The sequence below is a fragment of the Propithecus coquereli genome, unplaced genomic scaffold, assembly GCF_000956105.1.
Source record: "Propithecus coquereli isolate 6110/MARCELLA unplaced genomic scaffold, Pcoq_1.0 Scaffold134, whole genome shotgun sequence".
Taxonomy (NCBI): domain Eukaryota; kingdom Metazoa; phylum Chordata; class Mammalia; order Primates; family Indriidae; genus Propithecus; species Propithecus coquereli.
Genome location: NW_012137636.1, coordinates 4,341,052 through 4,360,941, shown reverse-complemented (window position 1 = coordinate 4,360,941; position 19,890 = coordinate 4,341,052). Strand labels below are relative to the sequence as shown.

The following is a 19,890-nucleotide window of genomic DNA, read 5'->3' as shown; positions in this document are numbered from 1 at the left end:
TAGAATTATTTTTTCCAGATCTGTGAAGAATGATAATGGGATTTTGATAGGGATTGCATTAATTCTGTAGATCACTTTAGGTAGTATGGATATTTTAACGATATTGATTCTTCCAATCCATGAGCAAGGTAGGTTTTTCCATCTGTTTACATCTTATACAATTTCTTTTTTCAGTGTTTCGTAGTTCTCCCTGTATAAGTCTCTTACATCTTTCGTTAAATATATTCCTAGATATTTAATTTTCTTTGAGGCTATTGTAAAAGGAATTGTGTTTTTTGATTTGATCTTTGGCTTGCCTGTTGTTGGCATATATGAATGCCTCAGATTTGTGTGTATTGACAAAGTCCAACACACCTTTATGATAAAAACTCTCATCAAAATAGGCACAGACGGCTCATTCCTTAAAATTATCAAGTCCATCTATAACAAACCCACTGCCAATATCATATTGAATGGGGAAAAATTGAAACCATTCCCACTTAGAACCGGAACCAGACAAGGCTGTCCTCTATCTCCACTTCTATTCAACATAGTGCTCGAAATCCTCGCCACAGCAATTAGTCAAGAGAGGGGTATTAAGGGTGTCCAAATGGGGACAGATGAGATCAAACTCTTGCTCTTTGCTGATGATATGATATTATATCTAGAAAACCCTAAGGACTCATCTAAGAGACTCCTAGAACTGATAAATGAATTCAGCAAAGTCTCAGGATACAAAATCAATACACACTCTGGGTTTTTGATGTGTCGCGAGTTCAGGGGGACTGGGCCATGGCCTCCTTGATGAGACTGTGAGTGCTCTGCAAGGCGAAGAACCTCAGACCTCTAGAGGCAAGGCCACGTTGAGGAGCTAAATGCAAAAGCCGGGTTAATATTTTCAGGCATCCGGACAGAAACTTCTGTGCCTTGTGGCCTGTGGATTGTAGAATCGTCATAAAGACTTGCAGTTATTTGAGGAATGAAAAGATAAGGGGATAGGACTTGGAGTTAGATGTGGAATCAGTTCCTGACTCTGCTACTTTTAGCTACTTGAGCTTGGCCAAGCCATTTCTTTCTGGTCCTTGGTTTCCTCCTTTGTAACATGCAGGGGCTGGACTAGATTAGTGGGTCCTGAACCTGCTTGTGGCTGAGAATTGCCAGGGCTGCTTGTGAAATATTCAGATGCCTGAACCCCACTCTACACTGAGTGGATCATCATCTCCAATGAGAGGGGCTCAGGCAACTGTGTTCTTTTTTATAAAAAAACATGTATAACATAAAATTAACCATTTTAACCATTTTTAAGTACACCATTCAGTGGCATTAAGTGTATTCACATTGTTGTGCAGCCACTACCACTATCTATTTCTAGACCTTTTTCATTATCCCAAACTGAAACTCTGTGCCTATTAAAAAATAACTCCTTATTCTCTCCTCCCCTGGTATCCTCTGGTAGCCCCTGGTAACCTCTATTCTACTTTCTGTCTTTATGAATTTGCCTATTCTAGGTTCCTCATATAAGTAGAGTCCTTTTAGGTCTGGCTCATTTCACTTAGCATAATGTCTTCAAGGTTTATCCATGTCGTAGCATGTATCAGAATTTCATTCCTTAAAAGGCTGAATAATAGTCCATTATCTGAATATACCACATTTGGCTTATCTATTCATCTGTTATGGGCATTTGGTTGTTTCCACTGGGCATCTTTATTCTTAATTAACCCTCCAGGTGGTTCTGATGTTCATCAGACTTGGGAGCCACTGGAATGAATGTTCCCCTGGCTAAATTATGTGTTTGTGTACACCAGGTTTAGGAGAAAGAGGGCCAGATATAATGCCATAAACTGAAAAGATGTGACTATTAGTATTCTTAAGTATTGTTATCTAGGTATATGGAATAAACAGCATGACCTATGATGCTAATAAAATACCCTAAACTCTAGCCAAATGTTCATGACCTCTTGTTAGGAGGATGAAAGGTTTACAGAACAAATAGCATTTAATGTTAAAATAAATAGTCCTGTAAACAATAGTTTGCCGGAGTGCTTACCTTCTCAACTCTGTGTTTAGTGACATCATGTTAGTAGCTTGGAATTGACCATGGTGGAAAAATTCATACCTTGGAAATCAGAACATATTACAAAGTCAGGACTTTTTCCTTTTATAGAACTGATTGTTAAACATTTGCAGCACACCACTGACTATATGCAGATGTTTGATATTTTGCTTCTTTTTAACAAATGTCACTAGCAAAGAAATACAATTGAAAAGGATAAGCCTTTGTTGACAAGCTAAAATTCAGAAATCAGTGGTTGCTCTGAGATTCAGGAAGGGCAGGAGATTCATAGTACAGCTCCCATGAAGTGCCTCCTTCAACTGGCTTGGAGGAGGTGTGGGCTCATTATGCAGAGGTTTCTCCTCATTCCTCCCCCAGTGTGATCACATGGGTTGGTAACTGCTTTTCTTGGAAGATGCTTGGCAGTCTTTTCTACAGCTCCTGCCCACAGGTTAAGGTCTTTATCAATTTTGTCCTGTTTGTAGAACGGGTGAATTTTCTCTTTAATGCCCTTATCTACCCATGTTTCAAATGTAACAAAGAGCCCCTCTGACTTCATGGCATGAGATCAGGGGGCTGCACACAGCCTCCCAGAAGACTCTGTACATATGTTGGGCTGTTGAATCACACGCCTCTTCTAATGGTCCCACAGTTCTAAAGTCATCCCAAGCAAATGAGGCTCAACTCAAACTTTCCAGCAAAGAACCCATGTAAGGAGGTGGCAAATAAGAAAGATGGGTACAGGGATCTGCATTTTGACAGGCCCCCTAGGAATGCCCTTAGTCCTTGGACTACTGTTTGAGAAATGCTTCCCCAAAGTGTACTTGGCAAATGGAGGCCGGCTGCATCCCACAGTGAGAGAGGCTCCTGAGTGATGCATGGATCAAGTCTGATTTCCCCATTTAAGTAATTTTAAAAATGGTATAAAAAGGGATAGGTCCAAGAAGGATATTTTGTAGACATAGACACTCGTATTCTAAAATTTGTATAAAAAGAAAAAGGACCTAGAATAGCTGAAACGATCGTGAAAAACAAGAATAAAGTAGGAGGAATCAATCTAGTCGATTTTAGGACTTACAGCTATAGTACAATAATAAAGACAGCGTGGTATTGGTAGAGAGATAAACACATAGATAAATGAAACAGAATGGAGAATCCAGAAATAGACTCACACAAATACACTCAACTGATTTTAACAAAGGTGCCAGAGCAACCCAAGGGAAGGAGGCCAGCCTTTTCCTCATATGGCACTGGAACAATTGGGCCTCCATAGACAAAAAATAAAGCTGATCTAGACCTCATACATTATACAAAAATTAAGTCAAAATGGATCACAGACTTAAATGTGAAATGTAAAACTATAAAACTTGTAGAAAAAGCATGTTGGAGAAAATATTTGGGACCTAGAGTTGGGACAAAGAGTTTTCAGACTTGACACAAAAAGCACTGTCCATAAAAAGGAAAAATTGATCTATTGGACCTCATCCATATAATAAACATTTGCTCTGTGGAAGACTTTGTGAAGCCAACAAAAAATCTAAATAGAAAATGGGCAAAAGATATCAAGACAAGTTTCATCAGAGTGTATACAGATAGCAATTAAGCAGATGAAAAGATGTTCAACATCATTAGCTATCAGGAAAATGCAAATAAAAGCTGCAATATAGTGTTACAGCTCTTTTAGAATTTGTCTAAAATTTTCACCAGAAAATCCCCCACAGGGGAAAAATAACCCCACAATGAAATATCACTACTCGCTTATCAAAATGGCTAAAAATATATACAGTTGACCCTTGAGCAGTACAGGTTTGAATTGTACAGGTCACTTAAATATATGGATTCTTTTCAGTAAAAGTTACAATGATTGTGCCTGCTTCTCCTGCCTCCTCTTCCACCTCCTCTACCTCTTCTTCCTCTGCCACTCCTGAGACAGCAAGACCTACCCCTCCTCTTCCTCCTTCTCAGTCTAAGCAATGTGAAGACAAAGAAGATGAAGACCTTTATGATGACCCACTTCTGCTTAACGAATAATAAGTATCTTTTCTCTTCCTTACAATTTTTAAGTAACATTTTATTCTCTAGTCTACTTTATTGTAAGAATATAGTATATGATGCATATAACTTACAAAATATATATTAATTATTTTTATTATTGGTAAGGATTCCAGTCAACAGTAGGCTATTCATAGTTAAGTTTTTGGGGAGTTGAAAGTTATACATGGATTTTTGATCATGTGTGGGGTTGGCACCCTTAAGTCCCAAGTTGTTTAAGGGTCAACTGAAGAGTGATAACACTAAATGCTGGTGAAGATGTGGAAAATCTCTCATATATTTCTGTTGAAAATGTCAAATGGTTCAGCCACTCTGGAAATCAGAATGGCAGTTTCTTAAAGAACTAAACATACACTTACCATATTACCCAGTAATTACACTCTTGAACATTTATCCCGTGAAACAAAAGCCTGTGTTCACACAAAATCCTGTACAGGTTTATGTTCATAGTAGATTTATTTGTAATAGGTAAAAAAAAAAAAAATTGGAGACAACTCAGATGTCCGTCACTGGGTGATTGGGTAAACAAACCCAGTAAGGGTTACATCCATACCAGGAAATACTACTCTGCAGTGTAAAGGAATAAACTGTTGATCCCTGCAACAACGTGGGTGGAACTCAAAAGAATTATTTAAAGAGAAAAGAGTCAATCTTAAAAGGCGATCTACTAGATGATTCCTTTCATATAACATTCTTGAATAACACAATTATAGAAATGGAGAGCTGGTTACTGGTTGCTAGGGGTTGGGGACAGAGGCAAGAAGCAGAGTGTAGCTATGAATGAATAGTCCCAGGGAGCTTTGTGGCGAGGGTACAGTTCTGTATGTTGATTGGTTGCAAGAATCTACAAGTGATAAAACTGCATAGAACTACTCACACGCACCCACACACACACATGCAAATGAGTGTGTGTAAAACTGGTGAAATCTGAATAAGTGTTGTGGATTCCATCCATGTCAATTTCCTGGTTTTGGTATTATACTATAGTTACACAATAGTTAATATTGGGGGAGGGTGGGTGAAGGATGTGCAGAACCTCCCCATATATTCGTTTGCACCTTGCTGTGAATCTGTAATTATTTCAAAATAAAAAATGAAAGACAGAGGATGGTGGTGAAATATTTCCATACCTTTTTTCCCAGTGATCCCTGAACACCCTATTTAATCAACCATAAGGATTACATCATGTAATATGCTTTCCAAAGTATAAAAATCTTGCAGGGCAATACATCAGTGACACAGATGGTGTTTCATATGTGTGTTGTATATAACTCATTTCTTCTTTATGCTTACCAAAAAGATATTCATGGATGCCTTTAAAATTACTTTGGGGAAACTGAGGGTTCCATTCATGATTTTTTGTTTGTAACCACTATAATATTATACGTTTTGTGAGGTTATTGGTCATTTTTTTTTCTTCAAATAAATTTTATTTTTTTAGGCTGCTACCATGCACCCGAAACTGTGAAAAACATCCCTACTATGAAAAATGCATGAATCCAACCTTAGACGTTTGGTTTTGGTGCTTTGAGCCCTCATTATCTGTTGCTTCCTAATGTCAAAAAGCTCAAGGCTTAGCATGATTGGTAGCCAAACGTAAAGACATTTAGAACAGAGTTTAAACATAAATCCACAAAATTAGCCCTTGCCACTCCAGCCACAAAACGTGCATTTTTAAACATAATACTGGCTTTCTGTCGTTACTGAAACATCATTTTAAAGCTGTGGTCCTCAGCCCCCAGTCCGGCAGCCTGTTAGAAACAGGGCTGCAGAGCAGGAGGTGAGCGGCGGGCCAGCAAGCAAAGTTTCATCTGTATTTACAGCTGCTTGCATCACCATTGCTTGCATCACCACCTGAGCTCCACCTCCTGTCAGATCAGCGGTGGTGGCAACAGATTCTCATAGGAGCGTGAAACCTACTGTAAACTGCGCATGCGAGGGATCTAGATTGCCCGCTTCTTATGAGAATCTAATACCTGATGATCTGAGATGGAGCTGAGGCAGTGATGCTAGTGCTGGGGAGAGGCTGCAAATACAGATTATCATTAGCAGAGAGGTTTGTATAATTATTTCAGTATATATTACAATGTAATAATAATAGAAATAAAGTGCACAATAAATGTAATGCCCTTGAATCATCCTGAAACCATCCCCCTGCCCCTCCCCCTGGTCCATGGAAAAATTGTCTTCCATGAAACCGTCCCTGGTGCCAAAAAGGTTCGGGACTGCTGTTTTAAAGTATCACTGAAAGGCAACATGCCATCTTACTCAGGAATGTCATTTTTACTATTGAAGCTACTACTTTCAGAGCTCCTTCTGTGTGCCTGACAGAACTCAAAAAGTGAATACAACATGGCTTTTAGAGTAAGACTAAGAGTGACTTTGTGACCCTAGACAAAGTAATTTTACTTTTCTGAACCTGGGTTTCCTCGTTTTTAAAATCTGGGGGTAAAATGTTGTCTGTCCTATCGTGCTTTTTATGAGAATAAAATTGAATCCCATGTGAAAACTTCAAGTACAATGCTTCACCTACAATAATTATGCGATGATTTTGATTTTCTCTCCTTTCCATTTTTCCGTTGGAGGATTATTTGCATAATATTTTTCAAAAAATTTTTTTGGAACTCATCCTTGGAAATGGCCTTTGGTAACTTTTTCCTGCCCACATTAGACAGCTAGTTTTACAACGTCACAGGATAGTCTCTCCTGGTCTATTACTATTTTCCTTCTTTCTCCATTTTTTGCTCCGTGTGAGTGCAACTTAATTCTTCCTCCTTTGCCTGTTGAGAAGCAGTGGGTGCTGACTATTTGACAACGGGGCGCTGAGGGTAGGATGGTTGCTGCAGTGTGTATCAGCCCAGAGCCATGTATCATTTCTATCCATGATTAGAAATGTTTATAGTAAGAACAGATCAAATGCAGAAATGATGGGTGATGTATAAAAAGGAGTTATAAGTATTTTTCTCCTTTAATGTATTTCATATTTCCTTTATTGTATTAATTACACTGAAAATTCAAAAGCATATTTTATTGACTAGAAGCCCAATTTATTTGTGGTTCATAGAATTTATTTCATTACCTTCCTATCAATGCCAGATATTGTATGTATTATGACACCATAAAGTTATGAGACTTTGGGCTAGAATTTCATCACTTTACAGTCTCTAATAAACACAAAGATTAGAAATCCAAGTAAGTCACGTGAAGATTTTGTGTTCCTTGTATTAGGGAAGTGAGTTGAATTTGTAATTGATTTCACTGCATTCATCTGATATTTCTGCGTATTTGGGGTTTATTCAGAAAATCATCAAAAATTAAGTAGCTTTCCACCATTTCTATTTCTATTGTTGATTGTTAATACCATTTCAATCACATATTGAATTCCTAATTGGAAACAAAGCAAAAAAACCTATGAGAAAATACTGTGGTGAAGGGGCACACATTACTCTTTAAGAACTTGGTTCATGGTCTGATTCTTTCTCTTGGGATTGAGGAAATGGTTTGGCTATAAAATCCCCATTAACCAAAAATGAGCAAAATTGCCTGCAGGATTCATGGTAGATACAGCCTTGAAGAGTAATAAAAGCCTATTTTAAATGAACTCTTAAAGGCACAATTTAAGCCCTAGAATGGCTAGTCAGATTTTATGTTTATCCCTTTTGATTATACTTCCATATGTTTCTGGAGAACAGTGTCCGAAAAGTGGTTCATTAAAAAAATTGTATGGGGCTGGGGTAATTTGGGGCTTATTGACTAAATCCAGGGGGGTGGGGGTGACCTATCAGGTGGCCCGGAAGCAGCAAAGCATGGGAGACCTGTCTGCTCTGCTTCCCTGTGCCATGTGGCATGAACTGACTTCAAAGACCCCAGTTTGGTTTAACTTAGAAATATGACTGTGTGCATGCTTATTCTGCATCCTCCTCCCCCACAAAAAAACCAAGAATTAACCAGGAGTTTGGGGAACCAAAGTGGATTTTGGAAAGAAAAGACACCGTACTGAGATTTAACTTATCTGAGTTGCTCCAGGGAAGCTTCACTGTGTTTGGAGGTGGAACTGAATGGGGCCACATGCCTAAGAGAAGAGAGGAGGTCCAGTGAATGTCACTCTTTCTAGGTTCTATTTCTGTGGTCTGCAGGAATAGCTGTATGTTAGTGCTTAGTATTTATTACCAGTGAAATTAAACATTATTATGTGCCTGCTACATCCAGAGTACTGGGCATTCACCGTGTGCATGGAGAAAGAGCCCAGGAGCACACCCTGAGTGGACGAGTTTTAAGGAAGACTTCCCAGAGACTATGACCTTGAGTTGAGCCTTGAAGGATGAATTAGCCAGGCAAGGAAGGATGACCTGGGTGACCTGGGTGTCCTTGTAGGAGTGATGGAGACAGAGGGAATGGATGGGATCTGGGCTTTTCAGGAAGGGACCAGCATGTGCAGAATCACTGGATGAGAGCTTCTGGCTGTGTGTGGGGGAGTTCTAAATACAGCTGTCAGCAGTGGAGGGAGTATGGGTTTGGGGACAGCAGAAAAGAGGATGAAGAGGTGAGTCAAGGCCAGGCCTGGGAGCTATTTGAATTTTGTAGTAAAGAATTGGGTTTTCAATCCTGGCTGCACAGTAGATTCTTCTTCCACTTCCTATTTCTGGAAACTCTGACCCATTGTGTCTGGAAGAGAAGAGTTGGAGGTAGGTACCTAGTCTGCTACATCTACTACACCTCATGCAGGCTGTGCACCATTGGTTATTGATAGAGTTCAAGGATGTGAGTGACATAATCAGACCTGAAAGAGCACACACTGGCAGCTGGGTGGGAAATGGCTTGGAAAAGGCCCCTGTCACAGGCAGGTGAGACAGTCAAGGAGCATGTTGTCCAGGCGAGATATAACCAGCACCTTAGCTGAGGCCTGAGTACAGAGGTTGGAAAGATACTGGTGAGAGAGAATGTAGAAGGTATGGTAGGGGGTTGAAGAAGGAAAGCATGGTCAGCATGCTACAGGGACGTCCTACGATAAAGACTGTCCTTCGATTGGGCACGTAGAAGGCAGCTGCAGCTTGAGAGAGTGAAGTTTCATTGGGAGGGTGGAGGCAGAAGCCAGATGGCCTTGGCTGAGGAATGTAAGTGTGCATTCAGAAGCTTGCAAGTTCACTGTGACGGTGACCCCAGGGCCTGAGGTGGAGTTCCAGGGATGAAGACAACCAGCTGGAAATGTAGGTCAGGGCCATGTAATAAGGGACTTGGGTCCCCAGGGGTTACGTTATTGGTAACGGGAAGTTCTAGTTCTCTGCTCTTAGGCTAATGCTAGCATGAAAAGTGAGAGGATTAAGACTAGAAGGGAGAAACTAGGCACAGCTAAGGCTCGTTAGAAGGCCAATGCCATTTTTTATGGTCCTGATGATTTTTAACAGCTATTTTAACAACAGAATGATGAAAATATGTGGTATTCTTTTTCCCTTGGGATAATGTGGCCACTGAAAAAGGTTGCAACTAATAGGAAAAATGAGTTTTATTGCTTAACTGTGGATTCAATTAATTTGTGTTCTTCCTGTTTCCATTGCCACGTGTTTTCTGAGTTGACGGGGCCAAGCCTCTCTTCAAGAGTAAGAATGTTAGGAAAAAATACTCTGAAGTTCTTCCTCGCCCTGTTAATATTTTACATCAAGAAATCCAAACATATACAAAGGGAAAATGTAGCTAGTTTAAGCTCATTTTTGTATAATTTTGGATGTAAAGAAGAACTATCGAGCTCCGTGCGATGGTTTAAATCGGGGTTTTTCAGCCTTGCCCAACTGGAATTTTGAGCTGGCTAATTTTTGGAGTGCATCGTAGGGTGTTTAGCAGCATCCCTGGCCTCTACCTGCTAGATGCCGGTACCACTCTGCAGTCCCCGGTTGTGAATGACAAAATATCTCCTAATGTTGCCCAAAGTCTTGTAGGTGGGGATTGGTGTGGAAGGCAAAACCTCCCTTGGTTGAGAACTATTGGTTTAAATATGCTATAGTGATTTTATCAGAAAATAACCACTTCTTCCTACTGTAGTACTGATGGTTTTATTGAAGCTTGTGGAATCTCAAAAGCTTTTTATTACCAGAAGAAAACTAATGAATGTTTATAAATTCCCTGTCAGAAAGTTTATTTAAAATTAAAGAAAAAAGCAAAGCTGCCTTACTGGTTGCTATGTATTTACTTAACTGTTCTTCTAACTATCCTACTTACATACTCTTTCATTTAATTACTGGATTTACTAGTATATAATTTTATAAGAGTCAATATTGGCATTTTTCCTGGGCCATGATGTCCTCAATGCAAAGGATATTATGCTGAATTATAAAATGCCAGAATAATGCTACCAGTTTAGACCTAGATGTAAAAATGTGAATTTCATGCAGAACCTGGATTCTAGTGTTAGTTTCACACCTAATACCTTCTAATTTGGAGTATGCCACTTTAGTCTTTCTGTGCAAATTTTCTCATCTGTAAAATTAAAGAGATAAATTATATCATCTGTAAGTTTGCTTCTAGTTCTAAACATCAAAGCTTGAAATATTTCTATTGTTTCTTTGGGTGGTTCCCCTGCTCCCATGATGTATACCCCAATGTTACGATACCCAGAACGTGCTCTGCAGGTCACCAGTGGTCGGTGGACTATGATGTTGATGTATTCTATAAGCTAAATGCGGAAATGGAGAGTAACAATTAGAAATGTTTAATATAATTCAGCAAAATATTTTGTGCCTATTATGTGGAATAATAAAGTAATGGGCTTATATTTTGTCTCTTCTAAATTCAATTTTTCTAATAAGTCATTTTTATTATATTTCATAAAAGTATCATTCCACATTGGATTAGAAAAACAAAAACAAGACAGACTGGTCTTTCACTAGAGATAGTTTGAGAAGCATTCTTGGATATACAATGAGAAATTTCTCTGCCTCTCTTTCTATCTTGGCCAATAAGAGAGAGTGAGTATATTCCATCTCTGGGGTTTACATAAAAATAGGGCAAGATATTGCCTGTTTACCCTATTAGCAGCATAAAGGTGGTGGAAAATAGAATTTATTTTAAAGAATTTGCCTAACAGAAAATGAGATCATTTACTTCTGGAGCATACATAAGGTTTACTTTGATTGTATGTATATCCGAGTCTTCAGATAGCTCAAGTTAGTGTCTTGCATTAAAATAACATGTTTATCTTAGAACGTGAACCCAAAGAACAGTGAAAATGTCCTTTCTTTAATTATCCTCTTCCCAAGAATCCTTACATATGAAATCTACTCTAAAGTTTGATATACTGAAGTTTCCTTAACTGATAGCTGGTGCTAGTGAGGATAGGTGAAGAAGGAAAAGAGATAGATTACGTTTGCTAAAGAGATTTTCACAGATGTTTTGGAGTCTATTCAGCTATTCAGATTCATTCATTGTTTGGGAAAATCTATTACATTGACCCAGGCATGGTAGACCGACATGTAGACAAGGGTGGTTAAGCAATGGAGCACTTTACAATCTGACCTTCATCTGATTTTCCGGTATTATTGTCCAATCTATTTTTTTTTACATGGTAAAATATGATAGAGGAACAAGGCTTCCAACTGAGAGTTATTTGAAGCAGAAAACACTGTTGGGTTCCCTGCACTGTGGACCAATTGTTCCAATATATTTTATCCCATATAGACTGGAATACGCCAGAGAGCCAGTTCTATTCCTGGGAGCCCTTTGCACATGACCTGGCATTGCTTAGAAACAGTCTCTCAACCTGCCGTCCCTCCCGGCATGTATGGGTTTTCAGTACTTTGCTCCAAAGTAAAAAAGGCAAGATCTTTGCCTGCCCTATTAGCAGTGAAAAATCACCCTTTCTTTCAATTTTTTTTTAAAATTCAGATGATGAAAATATATAACATATTCAGAAACTCTACTGGCAGACTTGGCAGGCGTTTCATATTTACTTGGATTTAACATGAATTGGATTTGGTTCTCTGATTTCCCCGCCTCCATCTCTCAGAACAAGTTATTTATTATCTGAGTGAGTCTGTGTTAGTGGATCAGACATGCACATGGCACGTCTCTTGTAAGTGCGTTTGTTCAGTAAGATTTATGCTAGCCCAAATTGTTTTATATTGGTTTTCATTGTTGGAAATTTACTGTATTCATTCTTGGTTTGGCGTAAGTATTTGCAGTATGCTAGGAGTTCCTGTGGTTGAACATTTTATCTCTGTAACACTTCGTGCAAAGGAAATTAAAAAATATATGGTGAAAGCATTTCCTTAATGTGTTTCCAATCAGCTGTGTACTTCAGTAATTTGATTTGTAGGAACTAGAGAGAAGAGTGTTACTGAGCTCTTTTCAATCATTCATAATTCTTTGGGAATTCAGATCATGGTTCTGAGTTTATGAAAACATCTATTGAAATTTTTTTAAGTCCTTTATTATTCTGATTGAATGTCTTAAGAGGGTTTTTACCACAATAGTATCTGAAAGATCTCATGGAAGGAGGTGAGTCTCCTCTCTGTATCTTGGACAAGAAAAACTTGTGAATTGAGGTTGATTAGCTTGCCAGGAGTCAGTCATCGAAACAGAGAGCCGGGCCCTTTCCTTTTGGCACTGTCCCATGTGTGTGTTCTGTCTTCTGTGCTTTTTGGGTTAAGTAAACAAGACTATTATTGGTAAATCTCTTTGCCTCCTGGGCTTCTAAGGATACAGTGACTATAGGCATAGCTAAGTGCATCTTCCCAGATAGCATAACCCACAGCATGGAAGGTGTTATTTGTACAAACTAACATAAGACCTAGGCTGTGATCTTCACACCATTATTTATTTGGCTTTCTCTATAGGAACTCAAGCTAATTGGCTTGTTTTGTCTTTTGAGGATCTCTGGCCTTTGACTTCTGTTTTGGCCAATGAATTAGCATGTGGTAATCTGTACATATGTAGTTTCAGATTTGCTTAATCTAATTTACTGCCTAAAAGTAAAATAAAAGTGAAATATGAAAGCAAACCTCTTAGAAATGGAGATAAGAGTTGGAAGGTTTTATCTAGCGAAGACAGTAGGTTCTTTACGAGTCTTAGATGGGTATAGAATTTTGCAATCTATTCCTATATTTTAATTTTCTGCTTTTATTTCTTACCGTGTTTTCAACTTCCCTCTTGATCCTCAGCAATTTTGAGTTCATTTAGTCACTCGTAAGATCCCCTTTCACGGTGGTGTTTTCAGCTCTGGTACTTCTCATACTTCATTAGGCATAAATAAATTTATGAGGTTATGTACATTTTGACCATGAGAGTTCATCAATCTGTGGTTTTCCATTTGAAAATATAGTCCCCGAGGTTAATCTTCTCAGTAGTCAGAGAATTAATGTAAGTGAATACCAAGTGGGTGCTTGGAAGGCTTAGTTGTGTTTTGGGGAAAAATAGCCAAGGAACATGGTGGCTTCTGCGATCACTATTCTTGGCTTAGAGGACACAACTTCTTTTGTTCTAAAGATAAAGGGAACCCACATTCATTCTTGGCCTTTCTTCCTGCTTCTGTGTTTCCTCTCTAGGTTGTACCTATGAAGGAAATACCTATAACAGCTCCTTCAAATGGCAGAGCCCAGCTGAGCCTTGTGTCCTGCGCCAGTGCCAGGTAAAATTCAACTATTTTACTCTTCAGTGAAGAGGAATCCATAGAGTTCTCTTTCTAACAACGTAGGACAAAACCCTGAAAAGGCAAATGAAAATGAAAACAAATGAAAAAGCAACTTTATCCTTGTCCATATTTATTGTGACATTTACCATAACAAGGAAGGTACAGGATAGACATTGTGTAGGACTTGCTTCCAGAAACACACAGCAAGATTGTTCACCATTGTCAAACTGTGCCTGGAAATACTCTGGGAAGACACGTATGTCCTTGGGGAAAATTCATGTCTTCCTGTGAAGTCATCTTTGAGCAAAACACAAATTCCTGTTAGCAGAAAAGGGGTATTGTTAGAGGATATATATTTTCCTTCTTTGATTTAAAAAGATTTTGAACTGGAGCCAGTTTGTAAACTGTATTAAATCGAAGCAATTAGTATACTGTAATTGAATGATTTCAACCTGACAAATTTAAGAACCACCAATTCAGCAACTAAGGAGTTCACTGTGGCTGATCCTTGCTGAGCTCTGAAAACAGTGGTAATTCCACATATCTCTAATCCCTGCAGATATTAAACACAGCAAGAAAAACCAAAGGAGAAATGGAGAACCTAAATTTTCAAATTTGTTTTCTTATCTTTGTATAGATAGCCTATTGAAAAATAATGCTCATCTAGTTTGGACATAACTTAAAAATTCTACTTTGTGGAGATGGTACTGTTAAATCGTTTATTCCATTTCCCATTTCACTGTCCGAGGATATGCTTTTGCATTTAAAAGAGACTGAAAGTTTGTATAATATTGGATAATTCTCTCTGCTCTTAACTGAAGCATAATGATGTTTCATTTATTAAAATCTGAATTTTACATAGTCATGTTCTTATTACATGCCCATAGTAGGCATATTCATTCCTAAGATCTTCAGTTATTTATTCTGTTAAATATTCAGCTTATACGAAATGTAGGAAATCTGAGTTATTTGTGAAAATAAGCAGTTGGTAGGACAAATAAAAATAATAGATTCATTAAATCAACAAATATTTGCTGAATTTTTACTCCAGGTTATAGGTTCGATCTGTCTCATGGTACAAAAAGACAAGAGCAATGAGTTTTAATCACCAAAAGCCCACACTTGTTCCACCCTACCCCACCCTCCCTCTTGTCTTTGGTGGAGGTACTCTGAAAGCCATGGTTAATTACAATGTTTGTTAAACAAGTTAACCACGTGCCCTTTGTGGTCTCGTGTAAGGTTTCTATACAACAGTCAGAGACCTTGAAGATTCTCAAGTTGCATGGACCAGAGGTGAGTTTTGCTGCCTTTGGATGAAGACTTTGTTTAAATTAAATGGAAGCTGTTCTGTGGGCAGGACTATTGTGTTGACTGAATAACACAGGAAGCCATTATCGGTTGTTTACCACTGACACTCCTATTGCCTGTCATCTTTGGTCGCTGGCCACTCAGCAGGGCCCAGATTGAATGATGCAGGCATCTCGAGTTATTGTTGGAAAAGATCTTCAAGTCCAGCAGCCTTTGGAGTCAGGAGACGCTGAACTGCAGACAGGAGCACAGAAAGGGGCTGTTACCTACCAAAGAGCAACTTTGCCTTTCATTTCTCCTCCTTTTCTCAAACTTCACCTACTCCCTACTAGCTAGTATGATATCATTCAATAGGCAGAAAAGCAACCCTCTGTGAAGGGAGCTACAAAGGCTGATCTTCTGCTTGGCTGCTACCTTCCCTCTCAAGCTTGCTTGCTTCTTTCTTTAGGGAATGAAACCTCATCTCAGAATGCAGGAAGTGGCCATTTGCTGGCACTTGTCAGGGAGGTCTTCTTGTTCCTCCACAGGATGACACAATTGCAACCTTTTTTGCAGGCTCCTGTCCTCTTGGGGCACAAAATCAGTAAGAGAGGAGACAGGATAGGGCAGTGAGTGAAATATGGGCTCTGTACTCACATAACTTGCTACTTAACCTCACTGAACCTCACTTTTACCTATACAGTGGAATAGCACTGCCTCGTAGGGTGGTTGTAAACAGTAAGCCAGACTGTCATGGAAAATGCTCTCGTAGAGTGCCTGTGCGGATTGGATACAGCTGGGTACCAGACAGATAACAGGGCGTCTAATGATCCGGTCTATTTCCATTTGAATTGAATTCTACCATATTTCTTTTTACTATTTCTTTTTATTTTTTTTTAGAGACAGAGTCTCCCTCTGTCACCCAGGCTGGAGTGTAGGGGCATGATCATAGCTCACTGCAGCCTCGAACTCCGGGGCTCGAGCGATCCTCCTGCCTCAGCCTCCTGAGTTGCTGGGATTATGCGTGTGAGCCACCCTGCCTGGCATCTGTCATCTTTCTTACATCCTCCTGCCAAAGGAGTTCTGATGGTGAAGAATTTACCTTTATTTTTCTGCTTTTAATTTCTTATTGGATGGAAGGGGAAAATCTGAAGATCACACAGAGGAAATTCATGCTGGGAACTAACCTGAATCCTCCATCTGGATTGCAGAGACAGAAGGGAAATTGATCTTGGGCCATACACAGCTTTTTGCATTGCTTCAGTTATGTAACGAAAGCACGGATCTCTTTTTGATGTTGTATATTCCTGGTATTTTGGGAGTTGTTTTTTTCTTTCCCAAATGTGATGTAGACCACAATAAATTTCCTTGGTTGTGGAAACCTCAGGCCTGACATGACATGAAGACATTTACGATATACCCCTTCTTGTTGGATAGAGAGAGTGTGGCCCCAGACATGATGAAGAAAACGACCCAGTTGGCAAATTGTTACATTTGGTTTCAGCCTGTTCTACCTCTCCCCTTAAAACAAAATTAAACAAACAAACAAAAACACAAATCCATTTACAGAATGGGTAGGGAATCTGGAGAAACTCTGAAAATTAATATAAAAAATATTTCAATTGACATGAAGGTGACATTAGAGTCCCAATATCAGATTGTAAATGATTTACTTGATTTTATTATTAAGACCTGAAATCTCTATTTTGACATACATAATATGAACTTAAAAATAGTTTCTTTCTAATCTCTTCATTGGGTGCCGGTCTGGGGTACGATGCTTGTACTCTGTGCTTCAGAATTAATGACTTGAAGTCCAATAACGGTAACAGAAAATACATAATAGTAAGCATTGAAAACTTCAAACAATTGTGAATGAGCAGCTAGACTTGGTCAGGTACTGACAGCAAGAAGGTTTAAAAAACTAGATTTAAGAGAAAGAAAGAAATTAGGACCAAAGAGAAAGAGCGAGGACGGGGAAAAGAACAGGGGACAGGATTAGCACTCTGAGTTCTAAAGAGTCGGTGGGGTGAGCTGGGATCTTACCTCATTGGTGCCACGTACCTCTGGGCCTGACACCCACCACCACTTTGTGCTTTTCGTATTTGTTTCTCCTACCTTGGTCACTTTCCAAAAGTAGTAATTCGGGGGGAATTCTGAGCTGTGTGTGGCGTTCTGTTTTTCAGGAGGGCGTCGTCACAGAGTCTGAAGTCCGCTGCGTTGTTCACTGTAAAAACCCTTTGGAGCATCTGGGATCCTGCTGCCCCGCGTGTCCAGGTAATGTCCTCAGGAAGGGGAGGCTGGAGGGATCCCTGGTGGGGCACGACACTGTGGAAATCGCTCTATGCTCTCTCAGGAATGTGTGATTTCCCCCACCCCCACCCCCTGCCCACCAGGCTGGAATTTTCCTCACTTTACATGTATGCACCTAACGGGTTTAGAGAGCAAACTCCTTTGCATAGAAACGTCCGGTTGGCCTCCTTGGTGTGCCCAGTACGAATGCAACGTGCTGGAGGTCTTGGCGTGCGGGTCCTCCAGGCTCGGGAGGCCTGCTTTCCACTCTGCAGGGCCACAGGTAATGCTTATTTTAGAAGAAAAGGCTGTGGCTTTCCCTTGCTTCCAGAAATGTCTTTTTACTGCTTCATATTGCAATACCTTGGCCAGAGCTCGCTGTGGTGATGAGGTGACCAGATGTTTTCTGAAAACTGAGAGCTGTGTCCCTAAGCGAATTTAGCTTAGGGTTTTGCTGGTCTCAGTTTTTGGTGTAGTTCAACAAGTTGGATCCGCTGTCTGTTTCAGGGGGCCCTGATTCCTAGCTGACAGCAAAGGGATCTTTTCTTTCCAGTGGCTGGAATGTTTCCTCTGACTTTTCTGAACGGATTACAAAGGCCTCCTGCATCTTTTCTTGCCCTCACATACAAGCCTGGGGATTTTGAGGCAAGAGATTTTTTTTTTCTGATCTCTTAAGCCACTGGTCGATAGTCTCAGACAGGTGTTCTGCGTTTTGGGTTTTCTCTGAGTGCTTTTCCTCATGGGTGGCGATACTTACAACTACTACTTTGCTTTTGAGGTTAATCTCTAAAGGACCTTCTGTTCTTGGAACCTTGCTGTAAAGTGGTTAAGGCACCACAGTGGGATGCTCTGTGAAGATGGGCCCCCATTCCTTTCCTCCACGGGGTCCCCAGTGCACAGTAGACCTGAGTCCCTTTCAGAGTTCAGCCTTTTCTCATCCTTGAGTGACAAGGACAGCCAATTTCCACTGCTTCTAACCTTCCTCAGCTCCCCGGGCAGCCTTTATTTAGCTTCCTTTTCACAGTGGGATTTCTGCAAAGCTTATCTTGTTCGATGAGCTTACATGAAGGCCAAAAAGTTGAAAGTAAAATAATTTTTTTTCCATAATCCAGTTGTTTGGTGTCTATCAAACAGAGTTTGCTTGAGGACTTTTTCACCCTGAATGTATTGAACGGCTTGTATAGAGTAACCATATCCTTAAATGCCTATAGGATCTTTATTAAGTTAAATCAGTAGTTCTCTGGGCTACACAAGAGAATCACCTGGGACCTGGGGAGCTTTGAAAACTGGATTTTGATGCCAAGGCTGTGTCCCAGACCAGTTCCATCCGAATCTCCGAGGAACTGCGGGGACCCAGGTCTCCCAGATAATTTCTGTATACAGCCAAACATGAGACTGATCACGGAGCAAATTTTACATGCCATATAGATTAAAGCATTACCATAGCTCTTAAATATGAATGCAGTTGTGTTGAGTGGACTGTTGCTTTATTGACACAGAATCAACTCAGAGCCCCCCACTCACAGCCACAGGGCCCTTCACAGAGCAACAAGCATGAAAAGAGCACTCGACACCTCCCACCATATATAACATTCTTCTCACCTTGGAGATAGTCGTATCTTCAGGCTGCCTTTGAAACTGTGGGTACACAAACAGCAGAGTGAATTTATTTCAGCAGTCGAAGTTATCATATCTGAGCAATTGCTTCTTTCACTCTGTTTTTTGGTCGAGTTCCCAGGAAGGAAAAGGCTGAGCTCCATGACTGCTCATATTGCAGTGCTAAGACCTCACGGCCATCCAGAGAGGGGTGAGGTATTGTCCGCTGTTCACACAAGAAGAAATATGACCCGGCGAGTACAAGCGCCTGCCCATGGGCCATGAGTGAGCAGTAAGGGCCGAAAGTGCGGTTGGCACCCAGCCCCTCCTCCCTCCCTGCCACCGTGCTGCCTACCTCCCACGCCCACACACACCGTGAGAATTGTTCTGCTTCAGTCCAAGAGCAGTGGGAGGCAAATCTCCTTTAAAAGTTTGCACGCCAGTGCCACACACTAGCACCTGACGCCTCGACAGTCTCTGTGCCCTTAGATGTGGGGTCAGGAATCCACTTTGCTCCCTCTGCTTGATTCCCAAGGCCAAGCTTTGCAATGCAAATTGGAAGATTCAGAAGGGGCTGCCTCCAGGATTATCCTGTCTTGGGAGGGAGGGAGGCCTTGAGCAAGTCTAGATAGGGAACGGCAAGGAGGCTTTGGGTTATTCTCCTGGGTAAACTAGAGGGACAGGCATCTGTCATTGATCAGGGAATGGTATTCCGCATGACAAACATGTACAGTCTGTGGTCAGTGTCTTCCTGAAACAGATTCCAGAGCATTCTTGGTCGTCTGCTCCTTCCTTTTCGTCTGACTCTTTGCTCAGGGCTGGTGGATTGTGATGGGAACAGTTTGCATAGAGTTTTCATTTAAAACGAAATCTGAATGGCAGAATATGTGGGACAAGCATATACGAAAGACTTAAAGACATCTCGTCGTAAGTGTCCTTTAAAGAGAGAAGACTGGGCATCTGCCATCCTGACAGTGCTGAGGTACAGCCACTAGGAGGGACTCACGCTTAC

At 40.3% G+C, this 19,890-nt stretch overlaps 1 protein-coding gene across 1 annotated transcript in view; it reads left to right on the top strand.

Moving 5' to 3' along the window:
• Nucleotides 1-19,890, top strand: part of BMPER (BMP binding endothelial regulator) — a 243,474-nt gene that overhangs the window by 44,485 nt on the left and 179,099 nt on the right. Inside the window, exons 4-5 of the mRNA XM_012638762.1 lie at nucleotides 13,618-13,700; nucleotides 17,177-17,267. Of these exons, the coding sequence (XP_012494216.1) occupies nucleotides 13,618-13,700; nucleotides 17,177-17,267 (174 nt within the window). The remainder of the gene's footprint in view (nucleotides 1-13,617; nucleotides 13,701-17,176; nucleotides 17,268-19,890) is intronic.